The sequence below is a fragment of the Coccinella septempunctata genome, chromosome 1 (assembly GCF_907165205.1).
Source record: "Coccinella septempunctata chromosome 1, icCocSept1.1, whole genome shotgun sequence".
NCBI classification, from domain to species: Eukaryota; Metazoa; Arthropoda; class Insecta; order Coleoptera; family Coccinellidae; genus Coccinella; species Coccinella septempunctata.
Window position 1 is genome coordinate 43,253,524 of NC_058189.1, and position 21,732 is coordinate 43,275,255.

The window sequence follows — 21,732 nt, forward strand, 5'->3', positions numbered from 1 at the left end:
TGGTAGTTCACGAGTGTGAAAATAAAGTTTAGTCGAACTTGAAACACAAAATCTAATCAATCTAATCAACTCTTGTGTTTCCCTCAGGGGTCCTGTTAAAGTCAGCTGATTCGAAACGCCCTAATGGGTTACAGATTTCAGAAAGCGGTAATGATAATAATTATGACATAAATTTTACGTAGGTGACGCCATAAAAATATGGATGATTTTTTTTCCTTAGATTAAGAAAATCATGTTTTTTTCCCGGTTTACAACGATTATCCAAACATAGACATAGAGACATGGACTGAACAATGCCAGCTTGAAATAGGTTATTTTATAGAATGAGAGAAATGTACGTCGGGCCATTACCTGTCTCTTGTGGGTTCACATAGAGGTGAGTCCGGACCAATCAAAATTCTAGAAAAAGACAACTGTATGCCTGATGTTCAGTTTGTCTCTGCCACTTTTTTTAACCGTATTTCATGCATAGATAGTAAGGGAAGGCATAGTCCATGTCTCTATGTCTATCGATCCAAACAATACGATTTTCTATGCTTTCCATTCACACGTGTCTGCCATTTTATTTGAAATGTGACATATGGAAGATTTGTACCCAACTAAAAGAAAAAGTAAATGGAGATCTTTCTTCGATATATTGAGATGGATACCGGTTATGATGGTAATTGGCATAATTGTTTGGGCAACATACATCTACATAATAGACGTATGCCGTTGGACAGAAGGAAGAACAGAGCAGTTCAATTACCTTATTGTCTTCGGAATAATTTTCTCGATGATTTATTGGTCTTTCCTGAGAGTAATATGCACCAGATCCTGCGGTGTACCTGATGAGTTCAAATTACCACCTAATATATATAGAAAATTGGCGGAGGCAGAATCCATGATGATATGTCACAGTATATTGAAGGAATTTTCAAGGAACTTGCCTATAAAAAATATAAATCCAAACGGATCGATAAGATATTGTGAAAAATGTAGGAATATTAAGCCTGACAGATGCCACCATTGTTCTTCCTGTCGGAAGTGCGTCTTGAAAATGGATCACCATTGTCCCTGGATAAATAATTGCGTATCCTTCGGCAATTATAAGTTTTTTGTCCTCTTCCTTCTTTACACAATAGTTGGTTGCGTATATGTGATGTCGACCACTTATGCTGACGGTTACAGATTATGGAAAATTGGAGAACTTCACGGTGTTTGTTTTCAAATCGTGTCCCTCTTCTTCATGGCGCTCCTTTTAGGGTTCAGCACTATCACTTTACTCTTCTACCATTTCTATCTCGTGTTGAAAAACCAGACTACTATAGAGAGTATGCGTAAGCCCCTTTTCAAGGCAAGTTTGAATATCAAAAGTTTCAATATTGGGTTGAAAAATAACTTTTTCGAGGTATTTGGACGAAATCCATTTCTTTGGTGTTTGCCCATCTATACAACAGAAGGAGACGGTGTAGATTTCCCTGTCACTTTGAGGGAATGTGAGGAAGAACCATTAGTTTAAGCATCAATCAAGTAAGATTTCACACGTGAATTATGCCGATGATTATTTATGTATTTGCGTAGAAATTATTTCGTGCGGGGATTGAATATTGCATTGTCAATAAAACTTCTGAGCAAATGATTTTTATTATTCCCATTTCATGTGGAAGCTTCTAAAAAGTGATCCTAGTATGATGTTCAAAGTTCCCAGGGTCCGCAGACGTAACTTATTTTCCGAAAGACAAAACGTAAAGAGCACATGAAATATTCAAAAAATTCCATTTGAGTTTGAAAAACTAGGGTCTTTCATTGATTAAGAACATTGTTGAGACAGTGAATGATAACGATCAATTTGAAATTAATACAGTTATTATTCATTGTAAAAAATGAAGTCATCATGAGTTAGTTTTTGAGTTGTGCATTGCATTTCAACAGTAGATTTCTTTTCATCATTTTCAGCGATAAGAGCTAAGTTACATTGAGTTTAATGGAGGTCTGACTTATGTGTGGAACATTCCATGTTGAGATTTGAATCGAACTAGCCTACCACCATCACTCAGGGTGCCGAAAGAAGGATCGTCTTGTTGAGGCGGAATAAATGGAGGAAGGGAAAATTCAGAACTTTCTTTCGTCGATCTGGGTGATGGCGGTTCGCTAGTAAAGGGTGTTATGCATTTAAATTAGGGGTCGACAAGACAAGAATTCTTGTATTGGTAAAGAACCACTTGCCTTATTCTGAGAAAAAGGCAAGAAATTCTGGAAAATCTTGTGTTGACGTTTTCTTGTCATATTATAAATATATTGTCTTGACTCAAGAAATTGCAATTGCAGATGATTAACAGGCAACAAAGGATTTGCCGGAATCACCATAAGGAAGGCGTACTTTTTATTGCAACGCGTGCTAATCTAATACGACAATATGGTGGTTCCCTGATATTTATTTGTTTTCTGAGGAATTCAAATGCAGTTTCTCTTTACCCTGTTCAGTTAAGTGAGGTTATTACAAGAAAAATATAGAAAGAACTCACAATAGGAGATCCTTTTGGTATCGCCCGACTGACTCGTGGAAGTCTCTTATAAGCATTTCCATTAACCCATTAATTAGATCAACAAGTATATGTCCCCTAATTCCATATTCTTCCAATATTTCTAACAGTATCTCGTGATCGACGCTGTCATATCTATGCCTTTGAGAGATCCAGAAATAGTCCAAAGATGTTTAGTTTCTCCTCAAGAGTTTCCACTATTTATCTGATAAACTGGAAAATGGCCGTGTTGGTTAATTTGCCTTTGATAAATCCATGTTGGTTCTTACTTAGTATATTGCATTTTTCTAGAAATTTCATTAGTCGTTCTCCAATCATTATTTCAAAAATTTCTGAGAAGGATAGGAGACTTATTGATCTAAATATTTAAGAGCTGCTCTATCTCCCTACTTGAAGATTGGATTTATTAAGGCAAGCTTAAGGGTTTTTTATTATAGGCTTAAGGAATTTTATTATTCAGGAAGTATCAAATTATTCTGATCATTTTGACATTTTCATTGATTCTTAAAAAATTTAAAAGTTTATTAATAAGAGCGATTAATGATTGAGATGTTTCAGACTAGAAGTCACCAAGGTAGTTTTGCTATTTCCCCTATAATGAATAGCTGGCACTCGAGAACCCCGAAGAAAAGCCATTACAATTGAACAGAATTGTGCCTCCTTTCATATCTTCTTGGCTTCAAATGCTAGAGCATTCTCTAATAGTGTCAATGTCTATTCGCAGTAGCAAGATTAGCATTCTTTGCACTCACACTATATTCTACGCTATTGGTTCGCCATGTAGGTGTAAATACGATTTTCTCGGTTTTTGAATGTATTGTCTGAGGAAACTCATTTCGTGACAGCGATGCGTTACCACAGTATCCTAATCTGATGATCCAGAGCTAGAACTGCGCGAGAAGCCGTTTCAACTTTGCATTTTAGGACACATAATATAATTTGCACGTGACACTTTTGGCCGTGCAAAAGTACGCATGACTGGATCGCCTTTCAATCGCGCAAGATGGAGTATTTCAATAACTAACTTCTACACCAAAACACCAAAAAAAAAATCCAAATATTGTGAAAACCATCGACTTATAATAACATGGAAAAGCTTATAGAACACATAAGTTTATGCGAAATTTTTCTTCAATAAATTTTCGACAAGCTTCCGAGAAGACAAACAGGAATTACTTAGCATTCCTTCGAAATGAAATATGTCAAAAAATAAGTGGATTGCATTCAAAAATAGATGTAATGAGAATAATAACACGGGTCAACACCAAATTTGACATTGACTGCAAAGCATAAAATTTCGATAGTTTAGATCCTAATTAGACGAAAAAAAAATATATGGCATGAAAAAGTGTGCTTCTGTGTTTAGGAGACTGACTCAACTTTATAATTTACAATAACTACAAGCAACATGTAGAGCCCATGGCTTGTCTTGATTCCAAACAGGAAAGTCAAAATATGCTTCATAGGCTTCAGAGAGAACGTGAAATGTCTTCAATTCGTATTTCACGTCACAATTATAATAAATTGACCACATATAAAACAAAATGCATCAGCATCATATTTACACTTTCTTGACGACATTTTGAAGTTTGTCTGGGCTTGTCAACATCACCTTATCGTTGTTTATGACTCGAGTGCCCACTAGTGATACTTTGTAAGAGTAAACACCCCACTCTCATCGCGCGGTTTTTGAATTATTAAAAATTATAAAGAAAAATGAAGAATGAGTATTAATACTATAACTATCACAAAAGCAAACTTTATACCAAAAAAAGGTATTTTCTTTTCGTTTTTGTGCATAATTATCCGGAAAATCCTAGTATAAACGTTAGGACAAAGAACGAAAATTTTTTTGTAGAGTCGTGTAATCAACGTATCAACACCTTGTGGGCAAAGTCTCAGAAAATTGTAAAAAATTTCCATAATAAATTTTCAACAAGCTTCCAAGAAGGCAAACAGGAATTCCTTAACATTCTTTCGAAATGGAAAATATAAAAATTATCTGAGTTTCATTCAAGAATAATGTGAATAATACTCAACGTCTGAACACCTTGTGGGCAACGTCTGCGTCACATATTTGTTTATATCCATCATATGACTTTGACCTTGCCCACACGGAATCAGTTCATCTCTTTCTTATTCGATTAGAACGCATAAGCTCTTCTCTCTTTCATGCATCCAACCTCTCGATCTACTGAAAAGTCACGTGACAGTGAGTCCATGTATTAGTCTATGGTGAAAACCTACTTTGAAACCGCAATATAAATTTACTTTCTAAATTCTTTTTTTCTAATGAATTTTTCCATCAGCGAATTATTAGTGTACGTAAATGAAAAACGCACTATATTATATTTCACACTATTTAAAAACCTTTATTCTGTAGGCGATCGATTTCGGTTTCTAAAACCATCATCAGGTCAGCTAAAATAAAACAATGAACAATAGGTATTAGAAAAATATTTTTCTTTCATACTCCACAAAACAGTAACATTAGTTTCATCACTTGGATTTGATAGTCAGCACCATTCGAAGAATTGTAAAACGATCAAGGCAACAGAAAGACACAAATAATATACGTGAAATAATAGTCGTCAAGAAGAATTTGAAATTTTCAGAGCTGATGTTCATAACGCCACTTTGAGACAATGGACATTGTATGAATCTGACTGGAATACATGAAATCCACTCATCCATAACATATATGTAATATTTTGATTTAATTTACCCACAACCATTCAGGCGACAATTATATCTAACGACTGATGAACCTAAATTTCCATTTCCTCACAATTCTCAGAAGAATTCATTCACTTAATTGAAACCTGGTTACCGGTGAATGTCACTGCTTACTTGAATTGGATAATGCTCTTAGTATGTCGCTGAATTATTACTCAATTACCGCGCACATAAGCATTGGTAGTTACTAGATGAGTACCGAATTGTCTTGAAGAATGTTAGTTGTCATTTAGAATGACGCCAGAATGGTGACTTGTGTCTGCCTTAATTGGATTATTTATTTTTTAAAAACAAAACGCCGAATGCGGATTACAAATTGGAAACAGGTCACCGGGTTTTCTATTCAATTGAAGCCTATCGTAAGATTTGTATCTCCTTACATACCCTGCTTCCTGAAAGGAAGACCCCACAGGACGATGTATCAGAAGTGTTGATGATATGTCATTCTATAGCACTCATAGACGGTTGCCCTGCAGTAGGTTCACGAGTATGAGATTTTCACTAACAATATCATGATTTTTGTGTACGCGTGGAATGCAAAAAGATTCTTCGCTCATACCCAATTCGAAGAATAAAGCCTTATGTCCTGTAAACACAGTTATGAGGAATACACCAAAGTGCCTGAAAGTGCAGGTATTGCAAATTACGCAAAATGAAAAGAAACAGGTTCAGTATCCTGCAACACGTGGATGGATTCGTCATTTATTTATAGTTCATATCCTTCACCAGGCAGTTGAAAAGACATTGATTGGCTGTGGACAAAGATAGGTCGGACTGGCACCGAAGTAAACCATAATTTTTCACCTCCGAGGCTGAAGTGGCCTAAGCAGTTTGTTTGTCGCGAAAATTGGGATGATCTAACTTGAACTTGAAGGACAAGTTTGTCCAGAAGAATTTTGTCAACCCAGGCAGTAGGGCTATCCAATGCTGAAATAAATTACAGAATCCATTCAATTTAACGTCGCATGGACCCACATAAAAACCCGAATAGAAGTGCCAATACTTTCGAAAATAGTGATGCAATAAAGTTAAAAGTCTCGGCTTTCTGAAGGTTTGAAATATGATAAATTGGGCTATGTCCATCTTTTGGCATGTTCTGTCCAACGTTTCGGTTATTATAGGCCAGCCGTATTCAGAGCCCCACTTGTTATCAACCGAAGAAGGCTTTTTTTTTCAGTTACAGTTCATTCGAAAAAAGTTCGTCATATCTGGGAGTTCTATTTATCAAATCAATAATGAACTTGCTCCATTTCTATTATACAGGGTGTTTCCTGATGAATGTCAATATTTATTGGGGTGATTTTTGGAATTTTAAGAAGAAAACTTCATATGAACATATGTCCTAAACGTCTTACCTTCTGAGATACAGGGTTGTATTATTTAGACAGTCAGTAGCACGCCACTGACTGTATTCAACTATGAGCAAATTTGATCTCTTGAATTTTTTAGTCCGACTCACGGGTTTCATCTAAAACAATAAAATCTACGCATGTCTCTGCATGGTGATATTGTCATATGTATGTATTAAGTATATTGTTATGATCATGCAGAGAAACGGTTCATATTTTTTTAAGCGGAAACCATGAATCGGATTGAAAAAAGTTAAGTGATCAACTTTGGTAAGAAATGATTGGGAATTTCAAAAATAATTTCTATTTCAGGTAAAATCTGTGGCGTACCATCAATGTCTGCCAAAATAGGTAGGTCAAATTACGTACGAACGCCACTGGTGGAAATTAAGAAAAAAGTGATACATTAAAAATGCCTCTTGATTCATAGTATACATGTATAACAAATTTCATTAAAATATTTGAAGTGGTATTGTAGATATTGATAATAAATGATTTATTTTTGAAAATTTTACCACCCTGTATCTCAAAAGGTAAGACGTTTAGGACATATGTTCGTATAAAGTTTTTTTCTTAAAATGGGCCGAAAAATCACCCCCATAAATATTGACATTCAATTAGAAAACATCCTGTATAGTTCGGATAAGCCAAATTTCTGTCTTGGTCTTGTTCAGTGGAAGTAAAATATTCAAACCCGATTTTCAATTAAACTTCATAGAATGTGTTCTTATTATTGAATCCCAGGCATTTTTGAGTTCGACGGACGCTGCCGCTATAAGTTTTCCTTGTTTGCCGTTTCCTACTTCGATATTATGGAAGCCTCATTCTCAATTTCTCCATTCCATACTGCCCTCCGTGACATGATGAGGTATAGCGATGAAGCTTTGCAGATGTATAAAAGATTTTGGCCACTATAAGTGGAGGCGACGGACAAACGGCAATGAATTTTAGTAATCCAAAACAGAGGTCACTCGGAGTCCTTGGAGAAAATGAACGTGTCAAAAGGGAGGGTTTGCACTCTGTTATTTCACCTTAAAATCAGCCCCATTATTCTATTCAACACACGAGCTTGATGCTGAGGAAATACTAGAGCATCTGGGGTTGTAACCAAAAAGGATGATTGTTTCTCCACCTGGAGGTGAGGTGGAAGTTTAGAGTCAGAGAGTACTAGCAACTGACTACCTACCCAAAAAGGGACAGGGAAAAGGTTACAAGCTGAAATTGTTGGTCATTGTTGCTTGCACTCTGTGATTGGGATAAAAAAAGTTTTAGTCACAGAATCGCAATGTATTTCGTTCTTCTTCTTGGGATGCGTTATTGTATATAGAAAAGATAATAAATGCATAATACTCCATTAATGATTCAATCTTGAACAATAAGGATCTGCTCAACATGGTTACATGTGCAATTAGATAGAAAGCTCCATGACTATATCACAACGAGAAGAATCACAACTCAAAATCTCTATGGAGGGTAGTGAATGCTATGAGTAGCAAAACTAGTGAAATATACTACAATTCCTCACAACTTGAGAAATCCTCCCGTCATTAATGAATAATAGCTATGTGAAGCTGGCACTCCCGAATGCGAATTTTGAAACAAAAATTTCAGGGTCGTTTGTCCATCGTAGGTCCATGTTTGTCCACCCTTTTTTTTTCATTCGTCCAGGCACCGTTTTGGAGATATCGGAAAAGAACTCTTTTTCGGTTCATTTTCTGAGCAGCACCCCCAAATCGCAAAAACTTATTTTGGATGGTATAGATCGATTGTCGAACGTAAGTCCACGTTTGTCCACCAAATTTTTTCATTTGTCCACCCACAGAACCATAGAAATCAATCTTTTGTGTGAAGTGTGAAGTTGGCAACCCCAAATGAAAATTTTTGAACCAAACTTTCAGGATGGTTTGTCCATCATAGGTCCATGTTTGTCCACCTTTTATTTTCATTTGTCCAGGCACCGTTTGAGAGATATGGATAAATAAGTTTCGGTGCATTTTCTGACCAGCACCTCCAAATTGCAGAAACGTATTTTTAATGGTATAGATCCTTAGTCCAATCTAAGTCCACTTTTGTCCACCCAATTTATTTATTTGTCCATCCACAGAACCATAGAAATCCATCTTAGAAAAGTGTGAAGTTGGCACCCCCAAATGAAAATTTTTGAACCAAAATTTCAGGATCGTTTGTCCATCCTAGGTCCATGTTTGTCCACATTATAACAATATTGAAAAAAACTTTTCATTATAGGAATTGTCTTTGCGACAAGTTGATCATATTATGTCGCGAAGAGAGCTTTTAGAGGATAAAACATGTAACCCTGGTCGAGTTGCTCCTTCAAAATATGTATCACATTTCCATCAACGGTTACTTTCATTGAGAGATCGAAAGCTGAACTTCGAAAAATCCTGAAAAAGCTAGTTTCAGTTAAGAATTCGTCAAGACCGAACGGTTGCGCCGAGATTGATGAAATTCTCAGATTTATTACTAGAAGAAATGCTCTTTCAGAATATGGATCTGTGAGTGGACAAATGAAAAAAAATGGTTGGACAAAAGTAGACTAACGTTGGACAAACGATATTTACCATCGTTTTCGCAATTTGGGTGACCTGCTCAGAAAATGCACCGAAAAAACTTATTTTTCCATATATCTCAAACGGTGCCTGAATAAATGAAAAAAAAGGTGGACAAACATTGACCTACGATGGACAAACGATCCTGAAATTTTGGTTCAAAAATTTTCATTTGGGGGTGCCAACTTCACACTTTTCAAAATTTTCAAAGATGGATTTCTATGGTTCTGTGGATGGACAAATAAATAAATTGGGTGGACAAAAGTGGACTAAGATTGGACTAAGGATCTATACCATTAAAAATACGTTTCTGCAATTTGGGGGTGCTGGTCAGAAAATGCACCGAAACAACTTATTTATCCATATCTCTCAAACGGTGCCTGGACAAATGAAAATAAAAGGTGGACAAACATGGACCTACGATGGACAAACCATCCTGAAAGTTTGGTTCAAAAATTTTCATTTGGGGGTGCCAACTTCACACTTCACACCAAAATTTTCAAAGATTGATTTCTATGGTTCTGTGGGTGGACAAATGAAAAAATTTGATGGACAAACGTGGACTTACGTTCGACAAACGATCTGTACCATCCAAAATAAGTTTTTGCGATTTGGGGGTGCTGCTCAGAAAATGAACCGAAAAAGAGTTCTTTTCCGATATCTCCAAAACGGTGCCTGGACGAATGAGAAAAAAAAGGGTGGACAAACATGGACCTACGATGGACAAACGACCCTGAAATTTTCGTTTCAAAATTTGCATTTGGGGGTGCCAGCTTCACATAGCTATGAATACTCCATTTTCAGCCGCAGCGATAATGGCGTCGGAGCAACTGAACTGGTGGTAAATATAAAAAATGCAGAATTTGTGTTGCAGATTCATTTTTGGTTGTATTAGTCGATACACTAGAGGTACACCTCTCATTAATCAATCAAAGTGTCCACGTGTTGATAATCTTCATTATTGCCTATCGGCTATTCGAGTTATTATAACACCAATCCCTTATATTTCGTGAAAGATTATCCTTCAGATGTCATGTGAGTTTTGCCAATGTCCGAAATTACCATAATCATGCTCTTCCAAGATAAAGATTATCACTTTTTGGAGGTCCTTCTCTCTTACAATTCAGTATTCATTTTCAATTAAAGTATTCCTATCAATGTCAGAGGGAGTTCAATAAATAGCATTGAAAGATATTACAATATTACAAAGATGTGTTTATATGCCAGCAAAGTCCTGATAACATTCCAGTTTAACCTGATAAATACTATAAGTGTTGTCATGCACTTTTGAGTATATTGATGCATACCGATGACTTCTTTTGTTTTACTTTGTTTCCTTCTCGTATGGTAAAAATAACTCATTAGAAATATTATTTTAGTTGTATTTCTCGTTTAAGTTGTCAATGTTTATTTGTATCCTAAGATTGAGTGAGTGGAGTATCACTGCCTAGACTTCGCCTTAGTCTATTGATCGGTGATAAAAGGAAAATTATTTGTAATTCGCCCCTAATGAACATAACCGGCGCATTTGACCTTCAATGAATCTCGAAAAATACGAGTCCCTAGCTCTCCTTTTCCAGAAGTTGGTGTTTATAGCTGGACGAACTGATATAATTAAAATTTTCGTCATTCCAAGCGACAAATGCAAAAAAACAACTTTGGGAATACAACAAATCTGCTGGACAAGCTCTTCAAATTCATTATGTTAATTGAAGCTTATGATGATGTGAATTCTCTACGAAAATTGTTTGTCTAGGACTGTAAGCGTTCGACATTTTCGACTCTCTCAAAAAGTGGTCTTTAGATTTACAGATAATAATATTTGATAATGAACTCGATATTGTTCTCAGATATTGTGCTCGAAATCATACATCACCGATAGTGCAGACGTACCTTTATTTGTTATTTTATATGCGGATAGTGAAGTCAGATATAGGTATTGCAAACTCTATGGCATCGATAGTAAGTTCACTCCGCAATTTTATTCTCTTGGACTGAAACACCTCTATTTCTATGTCAACCGGACTGTTTCCCATTTTTAATTGTCATCCATGTAAACAGAAAATGACAATTTCGCAAATACGTTAGCGAGAAGTATGTTATGTGAAGATGCTATCATGAGATCTGACACACGAATGTGATCACATACCGAAACAAACATAGATTACCAGAGTTTGGAGCTCGGTCCTTAAAAGGTCTTCCTTCGGCTTACATGTCAGATATCTCTGGAACAACTGTGGCTAGCGGAATTGAGTAATACGGTCATAATGGGCGGAGGAACATGTGATGTTATGAAACAATGGGGCAATACCGGGACGTTTTCATGGAGAATGAGATTTTTACGACGACGAAACCGCGAATGATGCACGACTCCCTGCTATTCATACCGGGGCAGTAAATCATTGCGTCGTGAATGAATTTCGAGCTAGAAACGTGGACTTTCAGGTGCCAATTCAATCGAAGTTTCAGCAACTTCTTCACTGATCTTATCGGCAGCTAACCTTCGCCAGCCGCTTATCCTTACATTTCGGAAAATCATAAACAGAAATGTCCCATTTATTCATACTAACTAGTCAAGCAATGGGGGCTACCGTTTTGTTGCTCACCTGTTGGCGCCTTTGTAGATTGAGGTCCTGAACATAGACAAACTAATGCAAGATTTGTTTATCTACGATGACGGGAACTTGTCATTTCACAGATCATAATATTGGAGAAATTGAATATATAAATGTTTGGTTACTAATCAATATCTTGTTCGTCATGTGTGCAAATCCCTTTCTGTCAATGATTTGGCTTCACTTCTTTTATAGCATTAAACACGTAATATCAATAAAAGTATTATAGATATATGGAGACCATAAACTTAATATTAATCATATAGTTGAGTCTATGATTTGGACCTCACGCTACACTAGCACATCTAGCGGCGAATTCACACGCGGTAGCTCCCATTGGTTCGAAACGCCTTCAGATACTTCAAGTACTGTTTAAATATTAGGACAAAATTAATCAATGCAGGACTTCTTGGTGAATCTGAATCAGTGTTCGAAAATGTCCTAACCATATTCGAGATACAGGATGTTTTATGTATTTTCCCAAAAACTTTCAATCGGCATGAATTTTGAACGCCTGTATGGATCTTGATGAAAATTTCAGGGAATGCACATGAGCCAGTGCAAAACATTTGCACATTATGACTTGTCGATAGCGCAGGTCCAGACTGAGAAAATTATATTCTTTATTCCACATCTTCTAAAACACTCTGTACATCAAATTTTCGAAAAGTGAAATTTTCCTCAGAATCTACAATGAATTCTTTTTCGAACAAGCTCACTTGAAACAATGGCACACTTCGCATCAATATTTTATGATCTATCTGGAATTCTCAATTCATAGTGAACGCGAGCCTGTGTTTTTCCGAATAATACGTTAATTCATATTGACTGAATTTAATTTCCTAATATCATGATTTAAAGAAGAAGGTTTCTCAACCTGTAGGGCGCGCCCGCCTAGTGGGGTGCGAGCATACTCAAGGGAAAAATATTATTCAAAAACTTGGCTGACTGAAATCAGCCGCACACTCCATTCGCTTTTATTTTAGCACTCGGTTGGCCATGGCAATTTGACACATTACACTTTGTATAGTACGAAAATGGGTTATGACGCTTGTCAAAACATTTTTGGGTTTTAAATGCTGGTTTATTAAGCTCTATGTTGTCGGTTCTACATGTAACTTTCAGTAATTATTATACGTATTTTATCACAATGTCGAATCACTTGAAGTCGACATTATGTGACGAACATAATTGACGTTTATACAATTTGATTGAAGGCATACCAAATCTAGTTATATGCAGGGAAAATACATGAAATCAGTTTTTAAATATATATATTTTTGCTATGGAAAAAATTTAATTATTGAAACATAATAAGCAGTAGCTGCAAGAGAGTTAATGTCGGTTTTCTTCTTTGGTTAAAGGTTGAATACGTTACATCAGATTTCAAAAAAATCAACCCGAAGATGAAAGTCATATGATGCAGTAAGTAGTTGGGAATCTCGAATCTCTAGAAGGAATTAACGGATAATTACAAGAATGTTAAATTCTTCAACAAAAATCATCTTGCATCAATGGAAGTCAAGAAAATTAAAGGAAGTTTCAAGGCAAAAGGAGCTTCACCTTACCTTTGAACAAAAATTTTACATTAATTAACAATTAACAGAACAACTGGCTCGCATTTATGGCAGTTCATTTTTAATACTTTCATATAATGATAATAATGATATATTTATTGATCCCTTAATACATTTACAATGTAGGTATTGGCCAAGTCAAATGAAAAATAGAAAAATTAATTTTTTGGAACTTATTCTATAATGAGATTCATCGAAATACTGTAGTAGTACTGTAGTAACTTTTCGCATGTGTTCACCATAAAATAAAATTCTCAAATGCCACCAATTTTTTGAGTCTCCCAATAAAAAGATATTCTTTGTCGTTCTCTTCATTCACAATCTTTCTGATTGTGGAAACATTCAGCTAATACATAAGTCGTTAAGATTCAGATGAATCATTATATATTTACTTACATTGAATATGTTCGCTACCGTCTGATATATTGTAGATATTAGAATAACAGGGTTACCTACTATTTGAGTGAGCGGACTTGATTTCATAATAGCACTTTTTGAAACCCTGTCTTCCTCTTTTTCAATCACTTCCTGTATTTTTGTGGTATTAATTGATATCAGTTGTGACAACGGCGTTATAACATTAACGACATTTAATATGAGTGCCAACCTTACTCCGTTCTAGTTACGAAAACTCGAGAAAATTATTTTGTGGCCAACCGAGTGCTAAAATAAAAGTAAATGGAGTATACAAAACGTAATACATTTCTTATTCACACTTTCGCAAAGAAATTCTTTTTTACCCCTTTCCCCATCAATTTGTTGTGTACTTGATTTGTTCTCTGTAAGTTCCCCATTTTTTTTGTCTCTGAGACTGAATATATTGGTATGCTGTTAGTTTATTATTTATTCATCTTCTGGAGAAAGATTTCTGAGGCAGAGTTGTCTTTTCAAAGATTATTGAATATGTTTCATTTGAAGTATAGAAACTGTTCCCGACAGTTAGCAAACTTACTGTACAAAAAACGCTTTTAAACTTTGCTCTCCTCCCAATATTGCCGAGCAATGAATGAGATGTATCTCAATTCGATGCTTTCCTTAGAAATGGGTTATGCTGAAGAATTTCTTCCCAAATTTTCAATGTATCGAATTCAGTTCGTTCCAATTTCATAACATTGTTCACTTTTCGGCCTCTGTGGTCTTATTGGAATTTTCGATAAAGGTACACTGCTAGATATGAGGAAATCTCACCTTCAGATGTTGAAGTAGTTTCGCAGCCTGTATACAGAATTCGTTCTCGAATCTTTCGAGATTGCCATAGTATTCACACACCAACAGATCCCTCGCCTGTCTGATCAAAGATTTTTTCGATCGATCGTAGTTCTGGTACAAGCCGCCAAAATATCTGTCAACTAAGCCTGCCACATCCTTTTTTGCCTGAAATGAAAAAATTGGAACAATAAGATAAGAGCAAACAATATACCTACTCTTTTATATAAATTATTCTTTACTTCTCGAAATTTATGTTGAACATATTTCTATATTTCTTGATAGAAGTCAGACAATTTTATAAAATTTATGACCCTAACAGCTATTGAACCCGTTAGCTGGTACCTTTATTCTTACTTTTTATTATATAGGAACGGCAATGCATTGAACTGATTGTATCAAATTTTTCAATAATTCAATAATAATTTGTCTGCATGCCATTACTTTCTCGTTATAGTTGTATTTGATTAAGCTTTTAGTCTTCACGTATCATGAGAATTTTTTTCAGTTTTTGAATATATTTTCATAATAGGCTGTAAATATTCTTATACAGGGTTAGAACTATTTAGAGGGAGACTACAGGGATATCGAAAACCGTTAGAAATACAGGGTAGCTTAAATTACGAAAAAGTTGCGTTATTCAAGGATGAGTGGGTGGGTGTAAACAGTTACCAAATATCTCTGATGGTTCCTGAGATATCCTGCAAAAACTGAAAATCGAGATTATCATTTTTTCTTCATAATTCATTTGTTTTTGGAGATAACTATAAGAAATTCGGTGTGTAGTCATAATCCTATAAAACGATTATACTGGTGTACTACTTTTTTGTAATTTAAGCCACCCTTTATTTTTAGCGGTTTTCGATATTCCTATTGTCAACCTCTGTATAGTTCTAACCCTGTATAATTACTATTTTTCCATAGATCTTGGACATTAAAAATCATTTATATTATCCAGTCTGGAAAGTATGCCAAAAACTATCATAACTTTGGAATGCTCTTATTTTATAAATGTGTTAAGTGAGATATTCAATCAATAAGTTTTTTTTTCTCAACATTTTGGCCAATTTACGAATTATCATTCAAAACTCCGATAACAAGTCGAAAGATTCATCGTCTTACATCGATGGCGAGCTATCATCGAAATCATCAATTAATGTCATAAAAAATGAGTTACAGCTTACATGAAACGCAGTAACCTCGAAAGATCAATCATTCGGATATATTCACTCGAAACTAGGCTGTCGAATTTTTAAGGTCAAGTTTAAGATTATGCAGTCGGCCGCACTGAAACCATTTGCATAACCATTACCGAATGTGATCGCATCGACGTGTGATGTTGATGTATTTCTTGATCGCAATTTCACGTCGTAAATTTCCGAGAAATCCAGAACGACCACATTTTCGTAAGGAATGTTACGATAATAATAAGGTTTCATCGAAGAACTGACGTTTTATTTTCGGTTTATCGCCCACGATCAATATTCACACCTCGTTACAGCCTACAAAATTGCAGTTGCATTTGGTGCAGATTCACAGTTTCATCACGGTACTTTAGAATGATCGACTTCGTATGAAGAATCGGTCCGTTAGATCATTTTCGTTTATATTTTATTATTTTCGCATAGACATAAAATGAATATGAATGCACGTTAAATCATCAGTAAAAATTTGGAGAATTGTCATTTCTACAACGAATTGATTGGGAAGAGTTAGTTGAGAAATGAGAAATAATAGTTTACTTAATTCATCAGATTCATCATATAACACAAATAAAACATTAATGAACCCAAGAAAACATCTTAGAAGCATAAAGAAGAGGAACGAATATCTTGAATTTCTCTTATCTTCACATAACATATATATGTCGAAGATGGCGGGCGAAGATGACGCAAGTGAAAGTGATTCTGTTAAAAGTAATAGAGAATATGAATTTAAATGCATCCAATGCAGAAGAAAGGTTGTGGAACCGATCAAGTGCTACAAGTGCTTAGAAAATTTCCACCCCAAATGTATGGAACAGGCTGCAAGTCAGAAATCTACAACTTGCAAGCACGAAGAAGCCAATATCCACAAAATGGCGAGAGAAATTGGAGAATTACAAAAGGATAACAATATTTTGAATATTGAAGTAACATACCTCAGAGAGTTACTAAGGGAATCACAAGAAAAGAACAAAATACTTATGGAAAATAATACTCTACTCATGGATAAGATAAAAGTACAAGAACAGGAAATCATAAAAAACAAAAATTTGATCAAGGTTAAAACCGTAAACAAAGGAGAAAAGATCGGCAATCAACAACAAAGTGAACAAAGGCGAGATAATAGACAACTCAAACAAGGACAGAACATAACAACAGAAGAGATTACATACGCAGAAAAGACAGCGATGACAGCTCCAGGAACACTGGGACTACCACCAGTATCACCTTCCAGACCTAACCAAACAAATACGTCAGAAATAAGTCAAATCAGCCAAAACAAAGAGCAAATTTCAATGCATAAAGATAATGAATGGAAAACGATTATTAATTCTAGAAACAAGAATAGAAGAAATATAATATGCACAGGTACTAAAATAACAAATAATTCGTTAATAAAGGGAGCAGCAAAACGCAGATGGATCTACGTAGGGAGAATACAAGGGAACAATATATCTGAACAGCAAATCAAAGATTATCTTCAAGAAATCAACAAAGACGAAGAAATAGATGTAAAAAAACTGAGCACACAAGGAAATAATTCAGCATTTAGCGTTGGAGTTTGCACAGAAGAACTGTATAATTCAGTATGCAATCCTGCAGTATGGCCAGAAGGTGTTGTAGTGAGAGAATTTTCATTTCGAAACTTATTTCGAAAACCCAAGACCCATACAGAATAACCCAACATCAGTAAATAAACAGCATAGTGCAAGCTACAATCTCATGCATATAAATAAGCAATCTGAACATGCGAAAACATTGGATATGATTAAGGTATTTCACATAAATATACAGTGCCTGAGCACATCTTTCGATAGACTCTTGGATTTCAACAGTGCAACAGAAATGGATTTTTTGGCAATAACAGAACATTGGCAAAGTGATGAACAATTGAAGGGCTATTACATTGATGGTTATACACAGATCTCTAGTTTCTGTAGGGCGGAAAAAAAACATGGTGGTGTCGTGATTTATTCAAGAAACAAGCATGTATGTAAAAATAGGTTGGACATTTCCAACCTTTCTGTATCTGGGGTTATTGAATGCTGTGCAATTGAATGTTGTTTGGAGAAGGGTTTGAAATTGTTTATTTTGTGTATCTATAGACCAGATACACCTCCTACTGCTGATATTGAACTATTTTTTGAGAGATTAATTGTGATTCTCCAGATTATAGGAAATAATGAAATTGTTATTGTGGGTGATTTCAATATCGATTTACTAAACGAGAATGATAAAAATTGTAAGTTATTAGTCACAATTATGGAAGGTTTCAATATAAATATTCTTGTTAGGGAACCTACAAGAATAACTTGTCACTCTGCTACATGTCTAGATAATGTGTGTACTAATATAGAGGGAGGTTCAGTTCAGGTAGTTCAGCCTCATCTATCGGATCACTTGGGACAGATTTTTTCCCTTGAAATTTGCAGTAAGCTTCATTCGATTCCTTCTAAGAAGAAAGTAAGAAATTTCAGCAAGAAAAATTTATCAAATTTCATGGAAAAATTGTCAGTTTTCAATTGGTCTCATTTGTATGATTTTGAGGAAGGTGATATAGATGCTATGTGGAAATTCTTTTATGACAAGTTTAATGAAATGTTTCAATGTTCTTTTCCCTATGTTACTGTCAAAACTGATGATGGGTGTAAATTCAAAAGAAATTTAATTTCCACATGTTATAAGGATCCGCTATTGCTAGATCTTAAGCAGAAGCTAGATCTTCTCTATGTGATCTCACAATTCAAGCGTGAATATTTATACCAATATAGGTGGATGAAAAATATGTATGATAAACAGTTGGTATATTTGAAACAAACTTATCTTGGTGAAAAAATTCGGAATTCAAGTTGTAAAACGAAGACAACATGGTCTTTGATAAACTCATTAACTGGAAAGAATAAAGTTTCGCAGAAAATTGTACCAAGAGGTAACCCTAAAGATGTAGTAAAACAATTCAACAACCATTTTATTAATATTGCTGCGAATATTAACACCCAACCTGGAACTGAGCAATCGACAACTAATACTAGATGTGTGGATAAATCCTTTTTTGTTTTCGAAATAGAAAAAGCTGAAATATTTAAAGCAGTTAAGCAATTAAAGAATTCGTTTTCTTCCGGATATGATGAAATACCCGGCGTTGTCATTAAAGAGGTTATACATCTGATTGAAGAACCACTGAGGTATTTAATATATAGATCCTTTGTTGCTGGAACCTTTCCATGCAGCTTGAAAATTTCATTGGTGACACCTTTGTTTAAATCTGGTGATATTGATGATGTCTCAAACTATAGGCCTATAAATTTGCTGACAACATTCTCAAAGATTTTTGAAAAGATTCTTGCGATGCGTTTAATAGCCTTCCTCAGGAAACATCAAGTATTCTCCTCATGTCAACATGGATTTATGCACAAAAAAAATACGATTACTGCTATTTTTGAACTCACAAATACTGTCTTGAATGCAATAGAGAAGGGAAATATTCCTGTTGGTCTTTTTTTGGATTTGTCGAAGGCCTTTGATTGTGTTAATCATGAAAAACTAATAAAGAAATTGGAAACATGCGGAATAAGAGGCAAACAACTTGATCTTATAAAAAGTTATTTGAAGGATAGAAAACAAAAGGTTCGAATCGTAATAGACTCTGAAACATTTATCTCTGATGAGGGAGATATTATTTGTGGAGTACCACAGGGCAGCGTATTAGGCCCTCTCTTGTTTTTAATCTATATTAATGATCTTCCATTTTACATTGATCAATCACTTAATATAATTATATTTGTAGATGATACTAATATAGTCAAAATTTTGAAAGATTTGAGTAGGGTGACAATTGAATTGAATGATGTCTTCATTAGCGTGAAGAACTGGTGCCTTAGCAATGATTTAAGCTTGAATGCAAGTAAAACAGAGTGTGTTATTTTTCATACAGATAGAGCTAGCTATGAATTACCTTGTGAAATAAAGCTGGATGGTGTATGTGTTACGGTATGTAACTCCACCAAATTTCTTGGGGTTCACATGGACTGCAATGTAAAGTGGAAGGTTCATGTTCAGTCTCTAGAAAGAAGACTTAACTCTGCTATCTATTCCATTAATGTATTAAAAAGGTCGGTTGATGTATCAACTTTGAGAACTGTATATTTTGCAAATATTCAATCAATATTATCATATGGTATTGTCTGCTGGGGAAATAGTTCATTTTCTGATTCTTTATTCGTTAAACAAAAAATTGCATTGAGAACTATGCTAGGTATGAAGTACAGACAGACTTGTAGAGGTGTTTTCCGGATGAATAATATTCTTACCCTTATGGGTCTTTACGTATATAACAGCATTAAATTTCTCATACAGCACCCAGATCTTTTCGAAGAATTTAGAAATGTGAACACTAGAACCAGACAGATTGTGAAATATATATACCCAATACATAGTCTAACACTGACACAAAATAATGCACAGTATATGTGTATTAGGTTGCTTAATTCCCTGCCTGTAAAATTTCATACTATCGATGTTGAGAAAATGTTTTTGAAAAAGTTGTTTAAGTTTGTAATTACTTGTGAACCATACAATGTTAATGAATTCTTGGAATATTGTAAGGTAAACAAACACATGGTTGTGTAGGGTTTATATTGTTTATATTGTTTATTTGACATTTTTTCTTGTATTCGTGAATACTAAGAGATGAATAAATACTATCTATCTATCTATCTATCTATCTATCTATCTTGATTAAGCAGATTAAGGCGTATGAAGTTGGGCAAAATGATAACTATACTTTATCTACTAAGCAAGTATTTAGCTTTCGATGCATTAAATTTCAACATAAAACATTCAGACAATTCAAATGCAACAAATATCGCATTTAAAGCAGAATAATGTTAACATAAAATTTTCTAGCTTTAGATAGAGAAGCTCAGAATATCCAAATCATCAATAGATCCGGAACTAGAATGAAAGCCAATTATGCCAGCAGAATAAAGAAGATTAGGAATACAAATAAGACAACCCCAACTGAAGATACTTCTCGAAGATCATATGAGTAAACATATGTCATGAAAACTTTCAGGAGTTTAAAAGACCATGCCCTGTCGAATAAAATTATCGTTGGCTTTACTGAAGTCGGCTGAGCTAAATTCAGAAACAAAGAGATTGGTTAAGAAGGCCCATGAATACTAGGTGGCATAAAAAGAACATAATGAAAGTGGACAGCCTAACGTCTTGTAGGTCATGCCATAATCATCAGGAAACTGATATGCACATCCTGTTAGCTTGTAGATTCAATACTCAATCAGGGTATTTCGAGAGACACCCTGTAGCACTGTAGCTGTTATTGAGAATGGTAAAGCTGATATATACTGGAATCATGTTTTTCCAACAATCAGCGGATCAACGCAATGAAGTTTTCCAGGGTTTCCCACGGTGGATGGCCAATAAGACATTTACGGAGAAAGGATCAAGGATTGACCGAAATATTTTCAATGTTGCGACTGTGCCACTTATACGAAAATATAATACGAACTTCGTTATTTAAAACTGGCCACCCTAGTTATTATAATTTTTTTCGCTTTTCTATCCGCATTTGAGTATTTTGTCTATGTACGTCCCTAACCCTATCCTGATACTTCGCAATTTTATGTTCTAGCTGAAATTTTTAAAATAGGTTACTGAGATTCTAAGAACCTGTTTCTGTGATGTACAAATAGGCATAGAAAAAACATCTCCTATCTAAGAAGCAAAAATTTTGGAAATAGGTTACTAAGTTCCGGAGGATGAACTATAATCTTATCTTGGACAAAGAAAAAAACTGAAAAATTCTAATTTTTTAATCAATTTCTCATAAAATGAGACTTTACTCCCATCTCAGAAAAAAAACATAATTTGATCCCTTCTCACTGGAAATAATCCAGTTCGCATAGTATCTACATAAAAAATTATGTTTTG

At 34.9% G+C, this 21,732-nt stretch overlaps 2 protein-coding genes across 4 annotated transcripts in view; one reads left to right on the plus strand and one right to left on the minus strand.

Annotated features, from left to right (window-relative positions):
• Window positions 1-21,732, minus strand: part of LOC123310568 — a 449,880-nt gene that overhangs the window by 276,263 nt on the left and 151,885 nt on the right. For all 3 annotated transcript variants that reach the window (XM_044894465.1, XM_044895218.1, XM_044895834.1), the window contains one exon: window positions 14,561-14,746. In XM_044894465.1, the coding sequence (XP_044750400.1) occupies window positions 14,561-14,746 (186 nt within the window). The remainder of the gene's footprint in view (window positions 1-14,560; window positions 14,747-21,732) is intronic.
• Window positions 566-1,518, plus strand: LOC123313524 (palmitoyltransferase ZDHHC20-A-like). Its single transcript, XM_044898814.1, has one exon. The coding sequence runs from the start codon at window positions 581-583 to the stop codon at window positions 1,499-1,501; it is 921 nt and encodes a 306-aa protein (XP_044754749.1). The 5' UTR covers window positions 566-580; the 3' UTR covers window positions 1,502-1,518.

What these genes read in the sequence shown, in the direction of transcription:
- LOC123313524 (XM_044898814.1), top strand. Translation starts at nt 581, where the DNA reads ATGGAAGATTTGTACCCAACTAAAAGAAAAAGTAAATGGAGATCTTTC.